At 53.5% G+C, this 21,308-nt stretch overlaps 1 protein-coding gene across 3 annotated transcripts in view; it reads left to right on the top strand.

Moving 5' to 3' along the window:
• Window positions 1-1,682: 1,682 nt before the first annotated feature.
• The window catches only part of CNNM2 (cyclin and CBS domain divalent metal cation transport mediator 2), a 135,939-nt gene continuing 116,313 nt past the window's right edge, over window positions 1,683-21,308 (top strand). Inside the window, exon 1 of one of the 3 annotated variants that reach the window (XM_059730205.1) lies at window positions 1,683-3,353. In XM_059730205.1, the coding sequence (XP_059586188.1) occupies window positions 1,802-3,353 (1,552 nt within the window). In that variant the 5' untranslated portion in view covers window positions 1,683-1,801. The remainder of the gene's footprint in view (window positions 3,354-21,308) is intronic. The other 2 variants (XM_059730204.1, XM_019485876.2) reach the window with 2 other exon arrangements.

Here is a 21,308-nt window from a genome sequence, read left to right as displayed (position 1 = left end):
GACAAGGAGCAATGGGCTCAGGCTGCAGCAAGGGAAGTTGAGGTTGGATATTAGGAAAAACTTTCTTACTAGGAGGGTGGTGAAGCACTGGAACAGGTTACCCAGAGAGGTGGTGGCGTCTCCAACCTTGGAGGTGTTGAAGACCTGGGTAGACTTGTCTGGGATGCTGTAGTCGGAGCTGGTCCTGCTCTGAGCAGGGGTTGGACGAGATGTGACCTCCTGAACTCCCTTCCAGCCTCGTTTTCTCTGAGTCTAAGACACCGAGGGGGAGGCTGGGACAGGAGATGAGCCCACCGCATTGGGGTTTGGACTGGAGCTGATCTGCCCCCAAAGTGAACGGCTTCGGTGCAAGCTCCCGCGCCTGGCCCTCTGCCAGGGCACGTCGGCAACGCAGGCGGCATCTGAAGTCTCATCTGCTGCCAGAACAAATGTTAAACCTCAGCCCCTGGAAACAACGCACGGCTGGATGTTACCCAGGCAGTCACGTGTAGCCAGTGTCCTCGGAAAATAACGTTTCCTATGATCTACTCGATTCAAGCCGACGCTGCATCCAGGGACCGAGCGCCAGCGCAAATTCAGGATTTCCTGCTTAACTTCCCTCTCGCCAGCAGCGCTTGGAGGAAATAACTCGCACTTCACCAGAAACATACTTACGTGCGGACGTAAATATATATATATATATATATATATATATACGTACACCTCAACATATGCGAACTATTCCAATAGGCACATAGCTTTAAATACCCAAGTGCACATTTGAATATGTTAAAGTCCATAGTTGAGCATGCAAATGCATGCTTAAAGTGTATCTTTAAATATATTTAAGTGTAAATATTTAAGCATGTATTTCAATACATTTAAACATATATTTCAATACATGCATACATCTATACACACACATGTGTGTATATACATGCGTATATATACATATATACACATATATGTGTATATATATATCCATATATATCCATATATTAGACCAACTTCAATAGTTGGAAAACAATTTTTAAGCAACCTTTATATATATATATATATATATATATATATATATATACACACACACACACACACATATATATACACACATACACACACACATATATATACACACACACACACACGTACGTGTGTGTGTGTGTGTGTGTGTGTGTGTGTATATATATATAAAGGTTGCTTAAAAATTGTTCTCCAGCTGCTGACGCCGGTGTGCTGAAAGCTGTGGGACTCGCCCGCACAGCCGTGTTTCTCTGTAGATAAAAAACTATTTTTGCAAAAAAACATGAAAAGAAAAAAGTCGCCTTTCGGCTGGGAGGGGTGGGGGCGGGGCTTCCCGCGGGCCCGCCCCCCGAGCGCGCCCCGAGCGCGGCCGCCAGGTGGAGCCGCGGCTCCTTCCCGGAGCGCAGCACCGCCCCCTTCCCCCCCCCCCCCGCCCCCGGCCTTGTCCCCCGTCAGCCATTGGCCGGCCCCGCCCTCCCGCCGCCAGCGCGGCGCGGCCATTGGCTGCGCCGCCTGCGGCCCCACACGCGGAGTCACGCGCGGCGGGGGCGGGGCCGGCTTGCGGCCATTGGCGGCTTGCGGCGGCGGCTCCGCCCCCCGGCGTCGGGGTGGGCTGGGCGGCGCGCGGGGCCCGGCAGTCGGCGCCCGTCAGCGGCCGCAGGCGGGCGGGCGGGCGGGCAGGAGCTGCAGCGCCGCGCCGCGCGGGGGGAGGGGGCCCGAGCGAGGATGCCGCAGCGGCCGCCGCAGCCGCAGCAGCCGCCCCGCGACGCCCGGCCGCGGCGGGGCTGAGCCCGGAGTCAAGATGGCGCCGGGCCGCAGGGCGGGGGGCGGCCGGGGGGCGCTGCTGCCGCTGCCGCTGCCGCTCCCGCTGCTGCCGCTGCTGCTGCTGGGCGGGCACTGCCTGGGCGAGCAGCTCGCGCCCGGCGCCCTGGCCTCCCCCGCCGCCAGCGCCGCCGGCCCTGAGGAGACGGTGATCATCGGGCTGCGGCTGGAGGACACGGACGACGTGTCGTTCATGGAGGGCGGCGCGCTGCGCGTGAGCGAGCGCACGCGGGTGAAGCTGCGGGTCTACGGGCAGAACATCAACAACGAGACGTGGTCGCGCATCGCCTTCACCGAGCACGAGCGGCGGCACCGCGGCGCGGCGGCGCCGGGGGCCGGCCCGGGGCCGGGTGGCGGCAGCGGGAGCGACGGCGGTGGCGGTGCCGCCGGCGGCCCCCCGGCCCCGCAGCGCTGCGGCATCCGCACGTCGGACATCATCATCCTGCCGCGCATCCTGCAGACCCGCCGCACGTCGGGCATCATCGAGATCGAGATCAAGCCCCTGCGCAAGACGGAGAAGAGCAAGTCGTACTACCTGTGCACCTCGGTGGCGGCGCCGCCCGGCGCGCTGGGCGCCGCCGAGGGGCCGGGCTGGACGGAGACGACGTGGATCTACCACGACGGCGAGGACACTAAGATGATCGTGGGCGAGGAGAAGAAGTTCCTGCTGCCCTTCTGGCTGCAGGTGATCTTCATCTCGCTGCTGCTGTGCCTCTCGGGCATGTTCAGCGGGCTCAACCTGGGGCTCATGGCGCTGGACCCCATGGAGCTGCGCATCGTGCAGAACTGCGGCACGGACAAGGAGAAGAACTACGCCAAGCGCATCGAGCCCGTGCGGCGCCAGGGCAACTACCTGCTGTGCTCGCTGCTGCTGGGCAATGTGCTGGTCAACACCACCCTCACCATCCTGCTGGACGACATCGCCGGCTCGGGGCTGGTGGCCGTGGTGGTGTCCACCATCGGCATCGTCATCTTCGGCGAGATCGTGCCGCAGGCCATCTGCTCGCGGCACGGCTTAGCCGTGGGCGCCAACACCATTTTCCTCACCAAGTTCTTCATGATGATGACCTTCCCGGCCTCCTACCCGGTCAGCAAGCTGCTGGACTGCGTGCTGGGCCAGGAGATCGGCACGGTCTACAACCGGGAGAAGCTGCTGGAGATGCTGCGGGTCACCGACCCCTACAACGACCTGGTGAAGGAGGAGCTCAACATCATCCAAGGGGCGCTGGAGCTGCGCACCAAGACGGTGGAGGACGTGATGACGCCCCTGCGGGACTGCTTCATGATCGCCGCCGAGGCCGTGCTGGACTTCAACACCATGTCGGAGATCATGGAGAGCGGCTACACCCGCATCCCCGTCTTCGAGGGTGACCGCTCCAACATCGTGGACCTGCTCTTTGTCAAGGACCTGGCCTTCGTGGACCCTGACGACTGCACCCCGCTCAAAACCATCACCCGCTTCTACAACCACCCGCTGCACTTTGTCTTCAACGACACTAAGCTCGATGCCATGCTGGAGGAGTTCAAGAAAGGTGGGGACCGCCGCCGTGCATCGGAGGGGCGGGGGGCATGAGGGGCGGCCCGGTTACAATGTGTGGCCGAGCTGGCCTAAGAAAAGAGGGCTGCTACCTTTTTTGGGGAGCTCTTTCACTCTGCCGTCTCCACTGGAAGTAGAAGTGGAGCAATTTGGAGATAAGCACCTGTCTGTCGCCTGATGTGTGCACCTGGTGATGGCATGTGTCTGTTTCCTGTCAAGCCGGGGGTGCATGTGTGTGAATGCAGTCTTTTTTGGCTGAATGTTTTTTTGTGTATCTGTATTCATCCGCCGGCAGGTACTGCCATGGGTCTGCACCCTCCGTGGTGGCATCTCCAGCCCTGTAGGCTGGTCGTATGTCGGAAGAGGGGCGGGTGGGTGATATAGGTCACGAGCGTCTTGCAGGCCGTTTGCTCGCGCACATGCACGTGCTGAGATCAACAAGGCTTTTGAATTCCCGTCACCAGTGCAGCCGGGCTCGCTCTGCCTGGTGCATGCTTGTGTGCAGTTCGCGGCTGTCCTCATTGATGCTTCAGATCTGTAGCTCGTGAATAGCTTTGGGGCTTTTTTTTTCTCCCTCCTCCTTAACCATGGGCCTTACAGTTCACTTCTAACTGATTTGCTAATTACACGTGCCGGCGTTACAGACCTTCCCCTCTCCTCTCGTTTTTGCCCTGGCAACCACAAGCTGAGCCACATGTCGATATGGTTTTTTCTGTATCTGTGCACTCCCTGCTGTGTGGAGTAGCATGCGCTTTGTTGCCTAACCAAAACTGGACTGTGGTTTTTGTGATGGTTAGCCTGGGGCTTTTCAGTTTTTCCTTGGTTGGGGCGTAAGGGGAAGGGTGGGAGGGTCTCCTGGTAGACGCCTCTTAACTTCTCATTGTGCGTTTTTTATTGTTGCAAGCAATCGTTCAATAACTCTAAAACCTGTTCCTCTCTTTCAGCTGCAGCACGCAGGGAAACCTTTTCAAGGGGTTGTATGCAAGGGGTGGGAAGATGCTCCAACCTTGCCCATTTTGTGGGGTCCCGTGCTGGGAGACTCGGAGTAGTCTGCGGTGGGGGAAGTTTATCATGTCCTCGTTCAAAGTACTGTAGAAAAGTTCAGTCCCCGTGAGAGCCTTCCTGAAGGAGGAGATCTTTACCATTGTATTAACACCACAGCCAGGTAAATGGGGAGTATTTGAGTTAACCTTTTCTCAAGGTAACTCTGACACTCGGGTGAACTTTGTAAACTGCACTCAAGAGTTCTTCTGTGCAATAAAATTTGTAGGCTGTGTTTGATCTGCACGCTAGGCTTTGAAGGGCTCTCTCTGGTTGACCCACTACTAATTTAACGGTGTTTCTGTGGTTCAAGGCACTTGAAGGCTTCAAGTTCTGAACCTCATCTTGATTGATAAAAAGGATTGTGCTGTTTTGGTTGGGAAAGTAAGCATGTTAACCTTGTCTACCTGATACAGCGATTGGAAACCTTACAGCCTACTTCCTACCCCATTTCGGAGCTGTGGAAATGGGAAGAGAGGCTGAAACCCAAGGTTGTCTTCTGATGGTTTTATTGCCAGTGTGGCCACAAGTTTTTGTGAGCTCCAGGAAAGTGGATGACCTACTGTTTAGCTTTGACTAGATAGGTTTTATAATATTGATTTCCCTTTGTCCTTGGCAGTGGCATTATTTCCTAGAAGGCTTCTCAGTCTTCTTTAGCTACCTTCACTCGGGGCATCTGGTCCTCTCGCTGTACGGGTAGGGCTGTTGGTGTGAGCAGTCATAGAGGAGTGAAAATGGTGATGAATGCTCAGCCTCTCTTGCTGAGGAGGTGTAGTCCCACTCCAGGCTGCTGCAAGCCAGGTTGGTTATTGGGAATTGGAATTGCACTGGCACGTTTGAGCCCGACGTTGCTCGCTGTGATTCGGGAAGCTTGTGAATCTGCTCTGTAACCTGGAGAGCAGACCAGAGGTTGTTTTGCTGTTGTATGATACGAGGAGTTGTCTGTCCAGGGAAGCTGGCCAGCATAGCTATTCCAGAACGATTGCCCTGTGCAAGCGCTCCAATCTGGAGTAGCATCCACGTGGGGGAAGGTAAACTGGCTGAACGGCACCGGATGGCTTCCCGGAGAGCTGTCTTGGCAGATGGCTCTGCGTAGACAAGCCGATAGGTTAGCAGAGATCTCTTGCTTGAAATGGCCATTGGAGAAGAGCTGCCCTGAAGCACCAGCTCTGTCCTGCACCGGTGTCCTTTAAGAAGTGCAGATAGGTTGGAGATAAACTGCTTCCTTTGCGTCCTTTGAAACTAGCATAAATCACTGATAACTGGCCCGGCCTGGCATAGCACAGCGGGTTTTGCAAGAGTCCCTTAGACTCCTTGAGGAATCCTCTCCCAGGGTGACCTTGTGAAATTCCCACGAGACGGTTTCCCCAGGCCGGTACGATTTAACTGTATCCTGGTGGCTAGCATAACGATGACCAGGAATAAGCCTAGGTCTCCATTCCCCCAGGGTGAGGAACACAATTCCTCACCGTGTCGCAGTGCTTCCACACACCGAGTGTTAAAACCATTAAAGAATGGCGTGTCTTCTATGGAAAATGTTAGCCCAGCAGGCCGGGTTTTAAAGCTCACTTCTGATATGGGAAGTGCTTGTGCCTAAGCTGAACGTGGAATGGAAATGTCGACGAAAAGGTTAAACTGATCAGCCCCAGTAGGCGATGCGAGCCTGGGTTGTGTCGGAAGAAGAGCGGATGACTTCGTGCTCCGTCTGCCCTCTGGTCCGTGCAGTGGGGCAGGAGGTGATGGCGGGTTTTTCATCAATCTGTGGGAGTTGGACTGTCATTAAAAACGGCAACAAAGAAAGCTGCCTAATGGCACAGAAATCAAACCAAGGGGACTGCAGTGCCCCTAGACTGTCCTTTAATCGCCTACAGTACAAACAGAGCTTCCTTACCAAGCGGTATGTGGAAGGCAAGCTCCTCCCTTCAAGGACTGTTTTTAAAAGCTTGTGAAAGTGGAGCAGTTTTTAGCCCTGTCAACAAGACCTTGAATAACCACCGGCGCTGTCGGATCCCCTTGCATGCAGCCTGCACACGCTAGGTTTTAGGTCAGAGGGATCCAATTTATAGCTTTCGGTGCACAAGGAGAAAGGTGTTATACGGAGATGTGCTGCAGGAAGTCCCCCCCCCCTCCCTCCCCCACCATGCTCTCCAACAGGAAGGTAGGTCTCACAGATGGCAATAACTCTCCTCTAAAAACACTTCGTTGCTGTAGAGGAGGGAGGCTGGGAGGGTTACAAGGAGCTGAATAAGTGGCTTGGCTCTTGATCTACAGCAGGGAGTGAATGAGCACAAGAATCTCGTATTTATGGAAAGAAGCTGATGGGCGGTCTGCGCTTGCATCTCGGGCCCAGTTGACAAATGTGTTTTTAAGATGCTGTTTCCCTAGGTCGCAGCCCAGCGCTGTCTGGCATGCGCCCGCACTGTTTCTTTTTGCTGGCTGATCTCTGCATGTGTGATCTTAAATCCAAAGCCTTCTATTTCTAGCTCCCCGCATGCCAAAGCTGCAAGAATTCAGCTTGAGGCGTGCTCTGTTGTAATGCTCGTGGCGTAGAACTGGCACGCTTAACGGGAACCGTTATCCAGCAGCTCCCCCCGTGCCCTCGGCAGCTTTGCTCCGGAGCAGTTTCTGAATCGGAGTCTCTCCTCTTCTGCTGCGCTTGCTGAACTGGGGACTTTGAATCGTGTGTTTTGATCTCGTTTTATCTGCCCCTCTGCCAGGACGTTATACTCAAGATCAGAGCGAGGTTAACACCTGTTCCACAGATGTGAAATACAGGGTGCTGTGATGAAGCAATGCAGCATTTGCCATGACTTTTCCAATGTGAAAGATGGTCGTGGAGGGCACTTAGATGCCTTATTAAAATTGGTGCCAGTTTATCTGGGCTCTGAAGATTCCCCTTTCTCTGCAACTCTTGTCAGATTTAATAAGGATGTGCTTGGTCTCCTTTCCTTGACAGCTAGGCTTGCCCATCAGTGCAGCGTACATGTAATGCAGCTGATATGCTTTGGAAAATAGCTCGGCTGAAAAGCATCGCATGTGTTCTTAGTCCTACTGAGAGCACATCCGGGCCTGGCTTGGCTTTCTCCTCGTTCGGGAGGGGAGAGCAGTGGGGAAGTGGAACCGAAGAGATGCAAAATGTATGCCTTCCTTTTCCTACACCTGTAGTGCTAGCTAGGACTTCTCCGCTCGTTGCCAGACGAGATGCCTCCGTGATTATGCATTTCCAGAAAACTGAGCTAAGCCAAGCAGCTGTTTTTAATTTGAATGTGGCAGAGAAACGTGACCCAGGAAGCGTATTGAGGCCCTTCTCCACTGGAGTACCCATCGTACTGTATTGCTGTAGTGGCGCACCTACCCAAAAAGGTTGGGCTGTCCCTCCCCTGAGCGCCACCCTGATCCCTACTCTCTGACCTCCTGACTTCATCCCAGCACCCATTTTTGAGTGTTTGGGCCTTGTGTCTCACAGCAGCTGCCTGAGGCACTTGTTGCATGCGTGCTTTGGGTTGGCTACCGCTGCCATATTGTAACTGGTAATTTCTCCCAAGAGCAACCTCTGCCCCAAAATCAGGTATGCCCGCTCTCTAGCGGAAGTCCTGCTAGGATTAGTCTCTCCTTTGCGGTTTGTTTCTCTGTGAACGCTGTGGTGATGGGCTTAAATCGGAGCAGATCCCCTCTGGGGAGTGTAGTAGGCAACCGTCGATCCTCTGGGTCATGGTGGATGGATGAGAGCTCTAGTTAGGTGCCAGATGAATCTGCTTGTACAGAGTCCTATGGCTGTCGCGCCACGTGCCTTTGCAAGAGTATGGAGGAGCGGAGGTGGCCCAAGACCTCCCATTAGACCATTGAGACAGTCCAAAGGCCAGGCCGAGTCCAGATGTTCAGTGCCTCCATGGCTGTAACTTCTCCCAGAGGGCAGCAGGTAAGACCTGCTGCTGACTGCCTGATGCCTCAGCAAGGGCATGTTTCTGCCAGGATGATGTCCCTTAGCCTTTCTCCAACCAAGGGGTGCCCACAAGGCAGGGGGGTGGGTAGGGTTTTGAGTCATCCTATGCTCCCCATACTCTGGGGGTTGCAACATTGTGGTATTTTATAGGACCTACCCCACCACTGGTAGCCCCACTGCGTTGCTACCAGTTGATGGTCATACCCAGGACCAAAGCTCCTGATTGAGACTGGCATGAGGGCGGATGCCAAGAGGCAGCCTGAGGTCACATGGCACGCGGACAGCCAGGACTGGTCTGGCAGTGCTCCTCGGGTGTCGTGGGCCGAAGGGGAGGGGGCAGGGAAGCGCAGTGGAGAACATCCCGCAGCCCTGCTGTTTCCTAACTCAATCTGGGTTTCTGCTCGGCTCCGTCAAGCAGGCCCTCGCAAAAGAAGCATCGTGGCGTGTGGAGCTGTCTCTTCCCTTCTCCATCCCCCAGCTGCAGGCTCTGGTCTGCCCTTGAAGCATCAACAGGGAAAGCTGCAAGTAAACTATTGGCACCCTAAAACTGTTCTTCAGACAGCAGAGGTTTGAATCTCTGGCATCCTCATACATCAGGGCAGCAGTCTCCAAGTTTGCTGACTGCCCCCGGCTTCTGCGTTCTGCGCCTGTTTGCCCTTGCACTTGTTTGTGAGGCTGGCAAGGCATCGCCTTCCTTGGCTGTAGCAGGCGAGAGGGGGTCTAGTGAAACAGGGGGGACCGGACCAGGCTGCGCCCTGGATCCTCCCCCGCTAGCCATCGGTGTTTAAAAAAAATCCGCCCTAGAGAACTGTAATTGTTCCCATCCAGGGAAGTAATTGCTTTAGATATCAAGTGGCAGGCGCACCCTCCTCGCCCAGGGCACCAAGTAGCTAGTTGTCGGCGCCTTGTGTTCAAGCTCTGCGTGCGTCTGTCTTCAGTCTTGAGTGTCTAGTGTCTGATGTGATTGAATTAAACCATTTGCTCCCTCGGGGAGTTTTTATTTGTTAGCTGTGAGTGTTCCCGAGCAGAAGAACCCACTTGTGCAGTAAGTAAGGGAAACAGGACTGATGTCTCATGGAAATTCGGAGCAGGATGTTCCAAACTTGTCCATGGTCTGATGCTGCTTATAGATGTAATAGTTTGGGGATTTACTTGTGGCCTTTTTGGGGTCCTTCCTGATCCTCTACCGGTGGTGGTAGCTCTTGCACCCTGACTGTGGCTGTGCTGTGGTGACTGTAGTGAAGTGGCTGGAGTGGTCCTGTTTCCAGCGAGATTTGCTTTGAAATGAAAAGCCACAAATGGAGGCAAGGCCATCTTGGAGTGCCTTGTAGCAAAGACTATCATGCTGAGCTGAAAGGTGAGTCCATGAGACATTTGCCAAGTGGTGCTTCTGCATTAGAGCTTCTTCTGATGCTAGTAGAGGTTCCCTGCATGCATGTCCCTGCTGGAACGGTTGATGGAGTTGCTGTTGGGGTTGGAAGTGACCTCAAAGACTGGCTTGTCCAACCCTCTCCCAAGCAAAAGGGGAAGGGAGATCCAAAGCAGGGAAATGTCTACATGCCATATAGAGCCAGGACCAGGACACCAGTCCCTTGGCTCCCAAGTCAGGTTCTGTCCTTTGGACCACGCTGACTTGCTTGTGTGTGTGTGATGAGACTTGAGGGCAATGCAGAAATCTCCAGTTCCTTCTTAAAGACAAATCTCAGCATCTTGTATAATGTCTCCAGCTTCTGCCAACACCGAAGCAAGTGCATGTTTCCTATGTAACGTTCTCAGGCTTCAATTCAATGGGATAAAGATGTGACACCCATGTGCCTTATTGAAAGGCTGACTTTAGTTTCCCAGCCTCAATGGACAGACATGGGTGTAATCTCTTATAAACCCTGTCATAGGGTCACGAGTAGCGTCCATGGACTGTAGTGGCAACTATTATTAACTTAGCCTAGATATACATCTCGGCATGTTGTTTTGTACTCTACGTAGTCATTGCACCGTCCTCTTGGTGCATGTACCAAGTGGATGCAAACTAGTCCCGTGCTTTAGGTGGAGCTGGTAGGCCTGCCTAACAGTGAGGTGGCACAATACTTTCCATTCCAAGCCCCTGTTTTCATTTGCTTATAGCTTCGCACATCTTCAGCAATTGCAGTTGACCTTTTCTGTGCTGCGTATGTGCCTCAAAGCAGGTTTTTTGACGTTAAACGTTGGCTGAAGTGGTTTGGCAGAAATCTCAAGAATGAGGCTGAGAGAGAATCAATTTTTATGTCCATTGAAATTCTGGCAGTCTGTATGAGGAAACCCTAAGACAGTGGCTCGCAACCTTTTTAAACACCAGACATCCCTCATAAAATTATGGCTCAGTCTTCTCTCTCTCTCTCTCTCTCTCTCTCTTCTTGACTACAGGAAAAATAGAGCTCAGAATGATATCTATAGCTTTTAATGCTGTGAAACCCAGGGATTTCAAATAGGAATCATCTCATGAATCATGTTTGTACACCTGACAGTGCTAACGTTGCATGGCATCCTTGAAAAGGCTTCAAGGCACCTCTGGGTGCAGTGGCACCGTGGGTGTGAATGACCGGTTGCTTTGCAGCACGGGCTTGAAATTTAGTGGGATTGAAAACTTTTGTATTAAGAATGGGCGTTTTGCTGCTCCATGAAAACCCACCCGAATTTGGCCAAGCTATAAGTATTTGAAAGCTTTCACGTTTGAACACCAGTTTGTTGGAAACTTTCAGGTAACTTGTGTGAAAACTTGGACTGCTCTGCGCAGGATCTCGTGGCACACGAGCAGCTCTGGGCTGCTGTGGCCGGGCGTCCGACTTGAGACGGGGTGCCTGAGTTTCCCGTGCTCTGCAATCTCTGGGCCTAGGCAGCACGGAGGAGGAAGCAGTCCAAGTTGAACGTGACACAGCCCGAGAGCTGGACCTGGACAGGGGATGTACTGGGATAAGGAGCCTGTGAGGGTGCTCACTCCTCTCCTCTCCAGGGTCTAGAACAGACCCCACAATTCCCAAATCTCGCCAGTCCTGCGATGGCAGCCAGTATCTGCATTGCTCGCTGCTAGGGGCCCTGTCCCCCGTGCATTTTGGTCCTGTGTCGCTGTAGCAGGCATTTGTCCTCCATCCGTTCATCCGTGATCTGCTGGCAGAGCATTGCGCTTCCAGCCCGGATGTCGTGTATACAACTCATTTTTCTTCCCGTCTCTTTTTAAAAGCCTAGAAAATGCCAGGCTTCAAACCCCGCTGAAGAGTGAAGTCAGGCGCTCAGCTAGCAAACGCCAGAATTAGAGTTACCCTTACAGCCTTAGTTTGGTTTCATCACATGTAAGTGCGGAGATATCATCTTTAATTACACGATGACACACTATCTTCTCAGGAGAGCCATGTGATGGAAGGAATGAGCTTGAGAAACTCTTATCTTATCAGCATTTTTAGTGCTGTGTACCAGAGCAGGTGTGCGGGCCAAAAATGATTGCCCTTCTGTTGTTAACCTAACAGAGCAGAGTCATCCGCAGGAAAGTCTCTGGCCATTAGTGTTCTCAGGTAGCAAAGCCTCCTAAAGATAATCTTCCGTTCATAAGGGCCCCCCTGAGATCGGAGCCGAGGAAAGGCCGGATTTACCCCTCGAACACAGTGCTCGGCACATCTGGCTTCACTGGTCCTGTTCAAAGTAGAGAACCGGGAGGAAGGGCACCCAGGGAATATTAGCTCGCTGGTTAGCTGGGTACGTCGCGGGCGCTGCCATTTCCAAACCTCTTTGGCCCGTCTGGACAGCGGTGGGATTTCCTTCATGGGAAGTTTTTAAGAGGAGGCCGGGTAGGCGGCAGGCGGGGTGACTTGGGAGTAGCATCCCTACGTTGGTGCAGGGGGTTGGACCGGCTGACCCTCGAGGCCTCTTGAATCGCTGTCCTTTTAACCTGTATGCTGTTGGACAGCAGGCATCCGTCCCTGCCTTTGCCTGCTGGGAAAGCACATCTTCCACGAAGTTTCTCCTTCCAGGGCTGGCCTTAAAGGAGCCAAGAGCTCAAAGCTTTGAATATCCCATCTCCTGTAAGTCGGTGCTTGTATTTGCTTGAGTAGCGAATGGGGGGCCTAGGTTAACAGAGCTGTAGCGCGGCATACCGAACGAGTCTGTATCTGGTCCCAGCACTGCTCTTTTTTTTTTTTTTTTTCCATTAATATATGAGCTAATGAGAACCAGAAGCTCCGGAGCTGTGTTGCAATTCCCAGCCCAGCTTGACCTATTGCACTTGTAATTTTGCGTCCCTCCCAATTCCACTAATCGAGCTCATAAAACTAGCCCTTGACATGGGAGCACTGCAGTGCTGTGACCCGTGCCGTGCCCAGCGAGCATGACCTGGCACTCTCCGTGATTTGATGAGGTCCCAGAGTGCAGCCTGCCAGCTACAAACGGGAGCGTAAATACAAAGCGCTAATGAGCTGCAGCAACCGGCTCATGGCTAATGGCCCCAAATCAGCTGGTCGGCCCAACCTAGCTCCTGCCAAGGTCACTCAGTCGTCTCGGGCACCTCTGGTAGGGGGCTTTGTGTTTAACCGGGGGGAGCTTGGACAGATATTAACTGTTTAGTCATTTCCCTCTAGTGTTGGCATCTCATTTCTCTATCGGCTCGGGAAGCAGCTGGGAAGTAGCTTGTGTCTGTCTGTCTGACGAAGGCACAGAGAAGATAAACGGGAGGTTCTCGTGCTGCAGTCTAGAGCATTTGGCTGAAAAAGGACAAAAGAAGGACTCTGTAGCAAGGACATGGGGAGGTGGAAGAGTCAGGGACACATCGTTTATGGGGAACAGTCTGGATGGGAAGAGAGAGATCAGGAGACCCGAGGAGACTAGGATGAGTGTATTGATGAAGGTTACCCTCTTCCACACTATCCGAAGGGTCTGACAAGTGGGTCTAGGTAGAGAAATGATCTCGTCTTACTGGTACGAGTGGAATTGCAGGGCAGCCCAGCCTCGTCCTCCACTGAACTGTGCGCCACGAAGCAGGTCTCAGGATGGCATCCCAGGTAAAGTGCCTGGTTTGGGCACGAGAAGGCGTGCATCGCAGCAGTCTCACTTGGTGCACACTTGCACAGTAGTCATGTTGGCACACTGGGAACTCAGGATCTTTGCTGTTTGCACTGGAAGCACACTGACAAACCACGTTTGTACTTCATGGGCCACTAGGCCTGGGGTCGGGGTCAGCTCATCCAGAGGCTTCAGGTCTTTGCCCTTCCAGGTTGACTCCCCTCCTCTTGCCTGTGACTCCATTGTAGAAGTTCTCACATAGCTTTCCTCCCATCCTTGTGACACTTCCTTGGGTTTCCCCTCTAAAGCAGGGGCAGGAAATTATTTCAGACGGAGGGCCGCTTACTGAGTTTTGCCAAGGGATCGAGGGCCGCATGACAGGCAGCCCGGGGCAGATAAATATTAACTTCCTAAATTTTTTTAGTGGCCCCACGGGCTGGATAGAATGGCCTGGCGGGCCGCATTTTCCCTGCCCCTGCTCTAAAGGGTAATGTGAGGGCTTCTTGTCTAGCTTGGGAGATGTTTGAGGAGTGGTTTTGGTACAAGAGTGATCTGGTAGGATGCCCTTGCTCATTGTCACGCTGGCCAGGAAACATCATGGTGGGCGGCTGTCTCCAACGTGGTACGGTTTAAGTGCGTTTCCACTTGCTCCATTAGTTTTGCTGGCAGATCGGAAGGTAAACATGATTTAACTCCTTCTAACTTTGCTATCTTCTGCTTTGGTGGTGTTGCCCTGGCTTGCACGGGTATGGCTATCCTGCTTCTGCACACACCAAACCGGAAAGAAGTGGTGAAGCCACAGGAGCCAGCAGTGCTGCCTAGCAGGTGGTGCTTATTTTTCTCCCTCTTCCCCCCAGCTCTGTCCCCAGCTGAATGAATGCCAGTTTGACTAATTGCTTTCTGGTTACATCAATCCCTCCAGCAGTTTCAGTGGGATGCGGTGATTATTTTCTGCCCCACGCTAATGCAATGCTAAAACACATGCCCAGTCTGTCTCAGCAGGGGTGATGCTTAATTGTTGGGCAAGATCACTCTGGCCTCAGAGCGTGCTTTAAATAGAAACCAGCTTTATTGTTGAATTTGCCCGTAACACTTCCCTACACGCTAAGTCTTGCTGGCGTACTGGCGGGCTGTTACCTTGTCTGGAGGCTCTTGTGCCGGCAGGTTAGTTGCATGCCAGCTTCCAGCGTCTAAATACGAAGTGTTGGTTTGTGTTGGGGACTGTGGGGGTGTGGAGACTGCATGTGGCATTTGCAACTTAAACTAAAGCAGCGGTGTCAAGCATACAGCCCTCGGGCTGGATCCAGCCTGGCAGGCCACCAGAAGTCTCCTTTCCCTGCAGCTTGACCTGCTGGGGAATTTGGGACTCTCTGGCCCCACTGGCCATGACCATCGGTGGTGAACTTGGCTCCCTGCTGCTGCCCTGGATCCTTTCCCCCAGCCTCACTGCGGCACGGTAGCATTGGTCTTCGATCTGGCCCGTGGTCTGGATCCAGCCTGGGGCTGCAGGCAAGTGTGACTTCCCTGAACTAGAGGATTAAAAGGTGGAGGATCGGCACCATGCCTGTCAGTTTTGGAGCTGACATCTGGTGCTGAGCTGGGCCCCAGGGGTTACAAGTTAGCCAGATTCAGCCCTATTTACTAATTAATCAGTCAAGAGCCTGACCTCGGCCTGAGGATCCGCCCATGCAAGAGAACAAAAGATCCATTTTTTTTTTGGTAGGGCTGTCAGGATTGCACCGTGTACCGCTCTGCTGCCAGCAGTTGAGACTCAAGGGATCAGCTCATGGGGTAACCACCTTGTCACACCTCTGGTACACGGAGCTGGCAGTCAAGTTGGGTTGCTATCTCGTCGTGGAGCCTCCTGGTACGGGAGTGAATAAAATGCTTTCTAGCTTTTTATGGTGGCATAGTACTGCACAGTGACCTGGAGCAGCCAGCTGCAGGTGTCATTTGATCTTTAGGGAGGTGGATGCGGCTTACCTTTTATCCATCAGCAATCAGGGCAGCGAAGTGCTGACTCTGCTGCTTCACCCCGTGGCTCTCTCCAAATCCTGCCCGGGCAGCGGTCAGGTTGCCGTCCGGTGTCCTGCCTCCCACTCCGGCGCCTGTTGCAGTCATGCTCCTGCCTACCCCTGCGGTCCAAAGTGCAACCCATCGTGGCCGTGGGTAAACCTGTGACCCCCCGCCCTTGCCCCGGCATGGGGGTTTGAGGACACGGCTCATCAGCCGCCAGGTTTTTATGGTTGCTGAAGTCCCAGTCAGCAATTTCAAACCATCTTCAAAGGAGAACTATTTTGTCGGTGTGAACCTGGTTTTGATAAAACAAGCACATCATGGAAAGTAGGTGTGGCCGCGGGCTTTGGGCAGGCTGCCAGCGCCAGCCTCGTTAGTCAGCTCGGGGCACCTTTGCTTTGAGGCAGAGCATGTAGTTCGGATCTGTTAGGTCTCCTGGGGGTGTGGGCTGGGCAAAACGTACATTCGGGGGGTTTCGGTCAGCTCTGCCTCAACAGCGGGCCTCGTTCGTGGCTTGGAAGCTCTCCAGAACCGTGGTGCTTCCCGGGAGGCGTGTAGTCTTGGTCCCTGTGGTTCGGTACATCACGATGCTCTTACTAACGAACGTGTCAGAATAGGCTCCTGTGCACGGCTGACCCGAGGAGCAGAGTGAGACCCTACTCGAGTGCTTGACTTCGCTCAGGCCTTCCCTTTAAATCCCAGCCTCCGTCAGGCGTAATAGGTCAGCTGTGGGATCGAGCTGCTGCTCTTGCAGAACAAACCGTTCAACTATACGGCACGGGAATTGGTGCCGAACACCTTTTCTGGCAAACGTGAGGTGGTGGGGAGTCCACCGGTAAGGACTGGGGAAGGTGCTTGGCTGAATTACCCTGCGATTGCCCCGTGCTGTACATGATTTACCTTTCTCTCTGATACTGTGGCCAATAGACGTGGTTTGATTTCTTGTGACAAAATGATCGTGCAGGTGAGCTGGGATCCCAGGATCCCAAAGCACTTGGGTAGTTGGTCTGGAAGGGTCTGTGTCTATGCAAACACGTCTCTGATTGAAGCCATCAGTAGGTTACTGCCTGGATCCATGGACTTCCCACAATGTGGATTATAACTTGACTTTTCTACCTGCTCTAAGCATTTCCCTAGTAGCACTGGATAAAGGGGATTTTTTTTTTTCCCCAAGAGCAACTGGATCTACTGAAGTGGCTGTTGAGTAATAAATAGCTCAGTTGTGCAGAGTCCTGCTGGGAGCCTTTTTAGAGCCAGACTCCACAGATAGTCTCTCTCTTTGGTCCCAAGCGCTGTTATCAGATCGTGTCACCCATCAGAGTAACCGATCCATGGGATTTTTGCAAACTTCTCCATTTCAAGCCCGTTCTTGTAGCTGGCTGGGATGCTCTGCAGGGCTGACGGGGGCTTAGGGGGCGATGCGACCTTCCCAGGGAAGCTGCTGCCTTGGACTGTGTACTTGCAGAGCTGGCAGGGAGGTGGAAACGGAGCAGCGAACAGCAAAACTATTGAGAGGCAGAGGTAAGCATGTGTCCCTTGACTTCCGTGACCCTGGTATTTTATGTGCACATCCTAGAGTGTGCAGTAACAACTCTCTGCTTACGTTGTTAAAAAAAATCAGCCTCTTGTTTTCCTAGCTGCTGTGATGATCTTGTGGGTGGGTCCACTTCCAAGAAGAGCAAGATGTTCAGCGTGTTCCCCCCGCTTCAGCCCCGCAGCACAAGAAAGAAGCTCTTAAGTTCCTGCAGGGCCACCACGTCACACGTATGCGCAGCACTTTGTTTGCACGGGGCTTGTTTCACGGGACGAAGCTGCACCGTCCTCGCAGCCGGCTCTGGCAGTTCTTCCCTGGTGGGTGGTGGTGGTAGGAGCCCCAGGGTACCGCGACTGACGTGTGGAGTCGTTCGGATAGGTCATCCGTTTGGATCCAGTTGTGTTGGTTTTGGCTGGACGCGCCCACGAGATGGGCTGGGAGCAAGCTGGCACCTCTGGCAGCCTCAGCAGAGGGTTGAAGAAGGCTTGAATTCCCTTCCCAGCCTGAGAGGGGAGCCCCCACCCTGAGGTCAGAGTCTTTCCATCTACCTCTGAGCGTATGGGAGGGAGCAAAGAGAAGGTAATACTTCCCAAATAGGATTCAAAGCCTTTCCTTCCTCCTCTGCCTGAAAGACTACCAGGAAAAATGTAACTTCGCTAACCCTCTTCTGTCCCGGATGGTTCTTGCTTTCCAGAACAGATGGTTTGAACTGGGCAGTTTCTGCTGCACCCTCCGAAACCAGCCTTTCCCTTTAGGAGGGTGAGAACAGCCTGCATGATCAGTGCTCAGGACACTTGCATGATGGACTCCCAGCCTGAAACCTGGGTTCGAACTTGTTGCTGGCCTCCTGTTTGAATGTGGTCCAGCGGCAGGAGGCTTTACCGCATTTCTCTTTTTGTAAATCATCAACCTGGAGTCTTGCAGTAAAGGAAAGAATCTGGACGTTCGGCTTCCAAGAGTAACAGCCCTGCCGGCCCCGAAACAGATGGGATTTGTGCCACAATTGTGCAGGGAAGCGGTTACAAGAAGGAGGGAGCTCTGTCTAGAAGTGTTGCAGGCTCCTGGAGAAATGGGAAGGATGCTAGGCCCCCAGAAAAGCCACTGGCATCTGGTACGTGTGGGGAAGGGATGTGGCACGTTTTGACGGACAAATTGGTGTCTGACAGTTTTTAGCCTAGATCAAAATGGAAAAGTTAACAAAATACTTGCTCAGGTTTAGTTAACAAAATACTTGCACGCACGGGGCCTGGGGTGGCTGAGCATGCTCTTGAGCAGATTCAACAGGGATCAGAGGACTCGATCAATAAATGGCATTTCTTCCAATGGGCCCATTTCAAGAGCAAATGCGTGGGCAGGACGAGCAGGACCGTTGTTCATTCCTCCAAAAAGGCAAAAGGTGACGTGAAGCCAGGGGCAGAATTTCCCTAGGTCCCGAGGCAAGCTAAGAGAGTATTAGGAGGCTGGCTTACAGGCCACCAAGGACATGAAGAGCCACTTGAGTGAATAATGGCCAAATGAGCTCATCAGATCAGGAGAGCTTGACTTTGGGATGGGTGCTAAGGCTGGAGGGAAGACCCCTGCTTCTAGGAAGCATGCTGCACTAACAGGGCTTGAATTATTGTTGCCTGGTGGGCAGACAGATGAACTGACAGGTGGAGACAGACCAGCCGTGCTCTTGAAGCTGGCCGCTTTGTGTCTCAACCTCCTGGGCTTCTCGGGTCCTTCTGTCTCCCGTCTCCAGCGACTAAGAGCAGCATGTGACTGGTATGGGTTTTAGATGATGTATGCACCTCTGCGTTGGAGCTCGCTGGCCCCATGGACCAACAGGAAACACTGGAGCAGCCAGTACAAAGAGGAGAGCTACAAAACCTGAGCACTGGTGCTCGGACCTGCGGGAGGGAGTGACTGACCAGCTGGACGCAGCTCTTCAGGGGGGTGCAAGGTGCTGCTTGTGCTAACAGAGCCTCTGTTGTTACAGAGTCACTAACCAGCCCAGAGCAAATTGGGATCTTCATGGCTGCTTAAGGGGTCAGCTTCTGGACTTCGGTTAGGAGAGGGAAGGTCATTGTGCTGTGGGAATTTGAAGAGCAAATGATAAATCAAACTAAGGAGAATCCCCAAAAAAGGTTTACAGATCATGTTGGGCGCTGGCTGGATCATGCTTCCCCTCCCGGACCCCAGCTGCTCCCAAGAGGGGACTTGGGGCTAAGTGACTGAGGTCCCTCTCCCAGCTCTGTTGCTCATCTTTGTGTGCCTTTGGGCAGCATCTCTCCGAGCTGCAGTTTCCCCATCAGAAGTGCTGGTTCCTTAGCCTCCTTCCTCAGTCTCATCTCTGATACTCATACTGTGTAACCTCACTTCCCTGGTACGAGACTCCTTGGCTTTTGTGTTTTAACCTGCTGGGGGCTGATCGACCCTCTGACTTTGGATTTTTGTGGCCCCTGCCCTCAGACCCGTGGTAGATCATGCTCCTTAGCTCATTGCTTTGCTTGCACTGAGTCTGTACGGCAGCCTGGCATGCTTAGTGGGCACCGGTGGGACATGAGCCCGTCCACTCTGCAAGGATGGAGGAAGCACAGTGGAGGCGAGTTTCCCAGTAGGCGGTGGTTTATTCTGCCCAGGGCTGTGGTTGCCTATACTACTGCCACGGAGGCCAGTATAACGTGCTCTCCAATCCTGCCTGACACATGAGCTTTTAATCATTTTCTTGCTGTGTCCGAGGTGCCATAATCCTATTATCCTTGGCCTCTGGGGTTTTATTTGGGAGTTGTTAAGAAGCTCCAGGAGCCAATAGGTACATGGATGTTTCTTGCTTTGCGGCCCAGGCTCTTCGTATGGCTTTTTTGGGAGCCATAGCTTGTTACCTGCGAGGTAGGCATGGGGAGAGCAGCCACCTCTTCCAGACTCCCGGACCGGCTGCCAGCAAAGAGATGGTTATCACCACTTGTCAGGTGGTGGCCTAAGAATTGGGGCCGCGTGCCCATCTTCAATGGGCAAGAGACTTGCCAACCTCTTCCTGCATCCAGGCCAGCCTAGGCTGCCAAACCAGTTAAACCAGTGACTGGGGAAGGGAAGGATAGCGATGGTTCCTCAAGCTCCCAGTGCCCTGTGGTTGATATTGCACCGTCTCCACGTGTTTCCAGCTGTGGCTCTCACCAGACACGATGGGAGTGACTGTTGCTGTAGGAGTCCAGCCCTTGACGTGACGTGACATGTTGGCACGTGTGACATGTTGGCGTGACATGTTTTGACCAAGATGGTGGGCCTGGCTCTAGCCGCCTTCCTCCAGTCACTCCAGCCCAGGCAGCCCAAGGTGCGTCCTGCCCAAGAGATGCCATGCTGAACCTTGCTCCCTGCTTGCCGAGAGGCTGGGTTTGCATCCTTCTGCTTGCACTGAAGGAGCAGAAAAGCGTCTTGCTGATGCCTCGCAGCAAGGAAAATATTCCTTTCCCTTTGGCCTGTCACGCTGTGGCAGAACCAGGCAGATAGTGTCTCGGTGGGGAGATGGGGGAGTAGAGCAGAGGAGAATACCTTGTGGCCTTCACCTCCAGCCTTACTCGGAGAAGCAGGCATGACTAGGGAGCTCCTTAATGACTCCACTCAATGGTCATTAAGTGCCTACAGCAGTTTAGCTGCCCTTGTGCAGCCCCAGCGAGGGAGTGGCTGATGCACCTGCCCGGGTGAGCTCTGGCAGCAGCTGGTGCAAAAGCCCTGTTAGATCTGTGATCTCTCGGGGAATACAGCAAAGCGAACAAGCTGGGACGGTGAGGCAGAGGGGAGCGCGCAGCCTCGGAGGGGAGAACCGCTGGAGTCTCGTGGCTCCACCGTTTGCCTCCTTGTCCCGTCACACTCATGCATCCCTCGCGTGCTCCTGCATCAGGGCTGGTGAGCAGTTGCCAAACGGGTTTGACTTCGAGTCGGGCATTCTGCAGATGTTCTCCCGCTCCACGTGCAAAGGTCGGGAGGCCCGCAGCTTAACCTCGCCCTGCTTGCCTGCGCTTGTTGCTGGTTGAGCTGAAATAGGCCAGTGCTGGGCGAGGGGCTTCGGGGAGTGCAGAGAGTAGTGCCAGGCACAGGACACCTGAGGAGCCGCTTTCCCCAGTCGAAGGCACTGCATCGTAGGCTTTACACCAGCAACTTAATAAGCCAGTGGCTTCATATACAATCCAGAGCTTGCTTGGATGCTGTGGTGTTAGGTATGGGAGAGGGGTGTCCATAGAACCGAATTTGTAGCTAATCTTTAAAATTAGACCCCAGCCAGTTGATTCACTGACTGATTCCTTGCAGTCCTCTGAATACACATGTTACTGCTAGATGGTTTTTAGTAGGGGAGTTCGGAAGCCTTTCTCGATGCTTACAAGGTTTGTAACGGAAGCACTGACTTCTGCATGGGT

This window comes from Alligator mississippiensis, chromosome 6 (genome assembly GCF_030867095.1).
Source record: "Alligator mississippiensis isolate rAllMis1 chromosome 6, rAllMis1, whole genome shotgun sequence".
In the NCBI taxonomy this organism is placed as follows: Eukaryota; Metazoa; Chordata; order Crocodylia; family Alligatoridae; genus Alligator; species Alligator mississippiensis.
This window is presented reverse-complemented; position numbering and strand designations above follow the sequence as displayed.